General features: G+C 41.3%; 1 protein-coding gene across 1 annotated transcript; it reads right to left on the minus strand.

Annotated features, from left to right (window-relative positions):
- Positions 1-3,812: 3,812 nt before the first annotated feature.
- Positions 3,813-5,912, minus strand: FAM26F (family with sequence similarity 26, member F). The gene is made up of 2 exons (XM_012650135.1): positions 5,108-5,912; positions 3,813-4,303 (listed from the first exon to the last, which is right to left on the minus strand). The coding sequence occupies exons 1-2, from the start codon at positions 5,648-5,650 to the stop codon at positions 3,881-3,883; spliced, it is 966 nt and encodes a 321-aa protein (XP_012505589.1). The 5' UTR covers positions 5,651-5,912; the 3' UTR covers positions 3,813-3,880.
- Between the last annotated feature and the right edge of the window lie 1,353 nt (positions 5,913-7,265).

Raw genomic sequence — 7,265 nt, forward strand, 5'->3', positions numbered from 1 at the left:
GTAGACATATAGACCAATGCAACACAATAGAAACCCAGAAATAAAGCTATTTAGCTATAAGCAACTGATTTCAATAAAGCACACACTGGAAAAAGGATGCCTTATTCAATAAATGGTGCTGGGCAAATTGGATAGCCACATGCAAAAGAATGAAACTGGATCCCTATCTCTCACCACATACGAAAATTAACTCAAGATGGAGTAAAGACTTACATGTAAAACCTGAAACCATAAAAATTCTAGAAGAAAACCTAGGGGGTACTAGAAACGTATTATTTCTTTCCCCTCATTGTTGGTTACATAGATGTTTGCTTTGTAATTATTCTTTAAATTGTATGTAAATGTTTCATACACTCTTCTCTATGTTTGATATTTCACAATTTTTAAAATGATAATAAATTGCCTGATCTTGTAGGATTTTTCTTTCATTGGAAACTTTTTAATATTCTGGTCCTTGTGGCAAAGGGTCTTGACAGAGTATATCCCTTTTTTGATTCAGGTCTCTTTGACTGGATAAAGAATATGATATAATCAATTCCACAGCCCTTACATTACAATTTCCAGGAAATATTTCACAGGTAGGTAATGAAGAGGAAGGGACAGAACGTGATCCACTAAAGGCTTAGGTTTGGGGGCAGGCTCAGTGTGTGACACGTGGTAGGCACTCAGTGGGAGTTTGCTGCTGACAAAATAGGCTTTGGTTGTGCTGCTGCCAGGGCTGACTCAGACAGGGAGCATTTCTCCACCTTTTGTCTTAGGAAGAATTATTTACTATAGGCCACCTGGTAGATAAGACACAGGATGTTGTGAAACTTCGGGGTTCCAAGATGTTTTCCAGCCAGAGACATTTAAATATTTGATTAATTCTATTTTTGAATTCTTTCCTCAGGTCTTGCTTCTTTAGTCAGTTCATAGGGCATTGATTTCTGGCCATGGCTTTGGATGAAGCGAGGAGACCATGCTTAATCTTATGCCTTGTAAATTGCATCATCTTGCTAGGACTCAATACCGTGTAGAATAATCTCTTATAACGATACAGTTATTTTTCAGCAAATGTTAATACCAGATGCTGTGTCTGAATCTCTTTTAAAGTTAAGGTTTCAGGACAGCATGAAGCTGAAGGTGATGATGAAGAATCATTTGGCAAATCAGCAATAAAATACACACTCAGTGTAGAAATGCTTTTTGAACCCACAATGTGACTTGTTTGTGGCCAGGCTCAGGGGAGTGATGGGTCGTGCCAAACAGCAGTGAACTTGTTCCCATCATGAAATAACCGCACTGTGCCTCAGTCTCACTGTGTTTATTCAAAGTGGTCTTAGCTACTAGCAGTTGCCAAGTTTCAAGACTAAATGTAAAATATTAGGGGTCAGTCGGGACATCTGCATCTCTTTTGTTCACCAAGGCACATGGGCTAAGAAGGGAAAATTTTGACCCAGTAATAAAAACTGCCACGTGGCCAAGTTGAACCACATGACCTAGGGAAGATCAGCATCCTAGCTTCAGTTTTGCCTTTATTGACTATATGACCTTGGACTAGTAATGTAACCTCTCCAACTTTCGATTCCTCATTTGGAAATGTGAGCGATATGTTTCATGGGTATCCTGCAAACTTGTGAAAATGAAGTGAGGTGAAAGATGCAAAATTGCTTGTTAACTATAAAGCTCTACATCAATGCAAAGACACTTTATAATCTTTTCTACTCACACAGTTAATTTTTATTATTCTTTACCCAAAAAAATCCAAAGATCAAAAGTGCATGAGGTTTAAAAAAAATACTCTTCACCAATCTTAGTCTCCAGAAAGAACCATAATTATCTTTACACACTTTGTGAATGTGTGTGTGTGTGTTTTAACAAAAAAGGGGTCATATCCTAACAACCAGAATACTATGCAGTAATTTATTTAGTAAGGTAAATTGTTATATACTGACATGGAACAATGATATTTTATATGGAAAAGTTACAGAACAATATTTATATTATGATAATATTTGTACAGAGTACATGGCTACCTCTGGGGAAAAATATTGCAAAGAAATGAGGTAATTGTACTTTTCACTTCACATTATTCTCTACTATTATATTTTACACACATATTTTCACAATAATTATTAAAAACTATGCTAGAAAAAGTTAAGTATAAATCAACAAAATGGAGAAAATATGATGCTATTGAAGATGCAAGTATAAATAGTAGACCAAAAAAAAAGTTTTGAAAGGGAAGAATATACAAAAAGAAACAGGAAATTGAAATAAAAGAAACAAAAATGAAAGTAGACATGTTATGATTTTCAATTTTAGAGAATGGAAAAAAACTGCCACCAACTTTCTTGTTATGTTGGACTCTCAACAGAATAGTCAGCCCTGCTGACTAGCTCTTTATAACGGCCTTATGCCCAAAAAAAGCAAATAGAAGCTGGGCACAAGAGTCTGCCAAGAGAGGAAGAAGAACTAAGTTGAACACTGCTCAATTGTTTTAAAGTTTTTGCATATTATTTTTTAAAATGCAGAAAACAGTCATAAATTTGGAGGCTGGGCAGGAATGGAAGACAAGCATCCTTGAAAAGTCCTGGCATTTTCAAGCAACAAAATTTTATCTGTAGATATGATTGCTGTCACTAAATCCTTGCATCCTTTCCATCAACAAATCCTGTCATGTCTATGTACAAAATTTTATCTTGAATCTCTGTATTTTTCCCACTTTGGTCACCATGAAATCAGTTCAAGTTCACTCCCACCTATTTCCACTGTGGTGGCCTCCTGGCTAGTCTCTCCATTTCCACTCTGTGTCTCCCTCTTCCCCCTGCATGCCTTTTTTCCTCAAGAAAAGCAGATCAATCTTATTAAAATGCTCATAGGGTGAAAACCCAAATCCTTCCATGGTTTCAAGGCACTGCACAAGCTGCCCCTTGTTCATTCTTCCAGTCGCCTTTAAGGCTTCTAATCCTAAAATCTTTCTCACCTGTCTTTGCACAGACTACTTCTGCCTGAAGTGCACAGCTCCTTATTCTATAGATTTGTCTGTCACAGGCTTCCCCAAACCCCTCCACTCCTAATCTAAATCAGGTCACAATTTACGTATGTATTTTTATGGTATGGGTTTTATCTGACTTTCCAAACTCTGTTTAGGCTACATAATGACTACTTGGGGGTAGGGGGATCATAATATCATTCTTTCTCCTTTGGTGTATATTTTAAATTTACCATAACAAATAGCTTTAAAAGTTTTCCTCTGATCCTACAAACTAAAAACAAGTTATTGCCTGCAATTCTCCTAAACTACCTGTTCAAATTTCATATTTAAGAACACTCATTTTTGTTTTCATGACTAATTTTTTATTGTAACCATATTAGAGCCATAAAATTCTCTAATTTTTGAATGACCATAGCAGGCTGGGCTGGAAGTCCAATGAGCTATCCATTGCACCACAGAGCCAGCTAGAATGCCATAATGTTTAACTTCCCAACAAGGTGTTGTTGGTAAGAAAGTGAACTTGAAATTAACATCAGATAACCTAACAGAAAGGTCTGAAGTTCAATTGCTTTTCACTGTTTTTGTTATTAAAATCTTTTATTGGAAAACAGCATTATAAAAGACTAAAATCTTTATTCGAAAAGGACCCTAGAATAGGAATATAAGACTTCTAATCTGGCTCCAGTTTCTCACTTTGAGTGAATCATTTTCCCTTGTTTTTTTGTTTTGTTTGTTTTAAACAATTAATATAATAAAGAGGTTAAGCTCTATATTTTATTTTCAGATCGAAAAATCCACAATTTGGAAGGAAAAAAACAGTCATAAACATTACCAGTGTTTAGTTTTTTTAAAAAAAATGAAGCAATAATTCAAAACAACTTTTTTTTCTATTCATTCACAAGGTCATAACTGAAAAGCGTTAGCTATACCAGATGAATCTACAAATCCAAGAGCAGGAATCATTGCAACTCCTTCAGAAGATTTGATACTGCCACTGTCCTCTTTTCTGTTAACAAATTGGTGCAACAAGCTGTAGTATGGGTCGTTTGGGTTAAAAGTATATAGTGATGAAATTTGCTGCCACTCTTTAATGCTTGGGGTGTTCAATTGTCTTGGATGCGAGCGCTCAAAGAAACATTTAACATTCTCTTTTGACAATTCAGTCGCATGCTCTGTGGCTTGGCCTTTAAGGATCTTCTGCTCCTCTTCCAAATAGATTTTCCAAAATTTAAGCTGCAGAAAACTAACTGGAGATAGGCATCGGAAGACAGACATAAAAATCAGAAGAAAGATGATAACAGCTGCTATCAGGACCCAGCCTGCCACCTTAAGAAAGCACAACAAAATAATAATTTAGTCACTTTTTTATAAGACATTTAAAAATCCCCAGATAAAGTTTGAACTACTCACCAGTTATGATGATGAACAAACAACACTTTTAGGTCTTAATCCCTTAACAATAAGGAGTGGCAGTCACCCCCCTAATCCCCCAGTACAGCTGCTTGCTTGGAAAGTCAATCATAGTCCAAGTCCTGTCAAGGGCTTGAGGAGGATCCCATTTGTCACTCCCTTAGAACCCAGAACGTGGAATTTCTGCAAATCCAGTGAAAAGAACGTTCTTTTTAAAGAACCTCCCAGCTTTGCAAGCTCACAAACAATGTGGGGTGGTGGCTTTAGAGCCCAGCAGACCCATTTTATTGTATATACCCATTTAATGATAACAATTCTTCTGCTTTCTTCTGGCTGGACAAAGAACTTTACCTAGACTTAATGTATTCCTTATACAGTGGAGATACGATACTAATAACCCAACGGGGCTCTTGTCAGACGTAAGAGAATATTGTGGGAGGTAGAGAGCCCAGCGCAGTGTCCCGCGAAAAGTAGCTGTGCCCACTCTCACTCTCCACGATTCACTTACAGGGCCATAAACTTACAGGAATGCTTTTCTCCTTTTCATTCGTTTTACCGAAATATTCGCTTGTCGGCTCATTAGAAACAAGGAGCCATTCCAGATTTTCTTAGGGTGTCATGTGTCTGGAGAGAAGTCATCGATTCCTCCCTCACCCCAGTGGCTCCGCGGAGACTCGCCCCCTCTGTCCCTCCCAACCGCATCCAGCGCTAGCGCCTGACCTGTGACTGCGCCCTGAGCTGCAGCAGGAGGTCCTGCACTTCGGCCGGCTCGGCCTTGCGGCAGGGCACCAGCGGCAGCTGGGCGGCGCAGCCCGAGTCCGGGCTGGGGCACAGGTGCAGCGCCATGGCCGTGCTCCCGCTGGCCGCGCACTCGTAGAAGGAGCCCCCGAGCAGCGCCACAGCCACCCATGTGAGGGGCGCGAGCAGGGCGCTCCCGGTCAGCTCCACGCACACCCAGACGCCGCGCAGCCCCGAGCAGCACCTCGAGTGGGCCCTCGGCGCGCGGCAGCAGCAGCCGGTCAGCAGGCGCCACGTGCGCGCGCTCAGCACGTAGCCCAGGAGGAAGAGCACGAGCGCCGGCACCAGCAGGAAGACCAGGCCGTAGGGCAGGTTCCAGGTGGCGGTGCAGGGGCACTGGAACACCACGGCGGAGAAGACGCGCTCGCCGCCCGCCGTCAGCAGGGTCACCAGGCCGTAGCCCAGCGCGCTGTGGTGCTTGAGCTGCCAGTCCAGCACTGCCTGAAACTTCTCCATTGGCTTCATCCCACAGGGGCCCTTGCGCAGGCCCAGGTGCTTCTGCCCCTTCGCTCGCCTGCTTGTGAAATGGTTGGGTGGACTGAGCTCTGGGGCTTTACGCTCGGCTAAGAAGCAGCTTTTTCAGGACTTCCTGAAGTTTCACTTCTCATTTCACCCATATCAGTTGTGGTGGACAAAAAAACCCAGGCAAACAAACACTCCCAGTACGCCTGACCTCCCTGGTACCCACTCCATTCCAAAGGGCAGAGGCTCCTTTCTCCCTCAGTTCGGGAACTCTGCCAGGAGACAGTCGCCGTTCTGTTGTTACCACTGTTTCTGCCAATCTGACGAAGAACCAGAAGACATTCCTGACCCAATGTGGCCACTTGTGCAAACTGGGAAAAACCATATTTTCCTCTATTGCAGCCACCCTAGTTACTAAGCCAACTCCCAGTAAGAACAAATAATTACCAGAAAAACTGATCACTTACAGTAAATATTATTCAAAGACAAATTTCTGGTTTCTCTTTCATAAGTTACGTCACAACAAAGCTCAGCTCAAAGTCTAGTGCTTCTATGACGCCCTGTACCCTTCCCTGTCTCCCTCCTAGATGGAACCACCAGCCTAGTTCACATTGTTCTCTCCTCTGCCTGATCTCTCACAAGATATTAGACTGAATATATTATATCGATTTGCTCATCGACACAATGTTTTTCTTCAGGCATGTCATAACTGTCAATACCTGGAGGAGTGTCAAATTCTTATTCTGTGACCACCAAGTTGATCAGCACAGAACATGATTCTTCAAAGAACACTAATTGAACCAAAAACTTCAAACGGCCGTTACACCTATCCAACATTGTTGCCTCCGCCTTCAGTTTTCTCAAGGCAGTATTGTTCTGGCACAAATTGTGACACTGTGACACTGAGCCTTACTCTGTGTGTCTCCAGAGTGAGGTGAGGTGTGCTTGAAAAAACATGGACTTTGAAGTCAGGTGCGTTGTGTCCGTGTATCAATATGTGGGTTTAACAAGTACGCCCCTCTACGATGCAGCATCCTCATTTGTAAAAGAAGGATAATAATGCCCACTTTTCAAGATTGTCATGATGAATAAATTGAGGAGCATATATAAAGCGCCTTTACATATAGAGTATGTCTATTAAATGAATGCTCAGTGTGAGGGTTTATCTCTTACATTGCAACCTTGGGAATAGACAACAAATAACTGTTGTACATTTCTTAAGAATTCAAATGAATAACAAATTTTAGACCAATAATTGTATTCAGTGACTCAGTAACTCTCTACTACCTTAAGAGAATTGATGTTCCCCTTAGCTGTCTGCTTGCCACAAGGAGAGTTTCCACATATGGAGTCTGAGTGGGAAGTTCACAGTGAACTGGTTACTGTTGGCCCCCATCCACTGGGCTCACCTTGTTTTATCTGGGAAAAATAAGTAGCCCATAGAAACAGGTGAATTGTTAGAAGAGGGGCAGGAAACATATTATTCTTTTCTTAGTCCAACTTGCCTTCTTAACTACTTCACCACCACCACTATCACCAGTGCCTAGCATAGTGCCACAAAACCACCATTCCACAGTGGTGTGATAAATAGTTATTCTTTCAGTGTGTTTGGAGGCCA

This window comes from Propithecus coquereli, unplaced genomic scaffold, assembly GCF_000956105.1.
Source record: "Propithecus coquereli isolate 6110/MARCELLA unplaced genomic scaffold, Pcoq_1.0 Scaffold313, whole genome shotgun sequence".
Lineage (NCBI taxonomy): Eukaryota > Metazoa > Chordata > Mammalia > Primates > Indriidae > Propithecus > Propithecus coquereli.

What these genes read in the sequence shown, in the direction of transcription:
- FAM26F (XM_012650135.1), bottom strand. Translation starts at nt 5,650, where the DNA reads ATGAAGCCAATGGAGAAGTTTCAGGCAGTGCTGGACTGGCAGCTCAAG. An exon ending in AGCTCAGGGCGCAGTCACAG is followed by an intron (nt 4,304 to 5,107) that starts GTCAGGCGCTAG and finishes TGCTTTCTTAAG; the next exon opens with GTGGCAGGCTGGGTCCTGAT.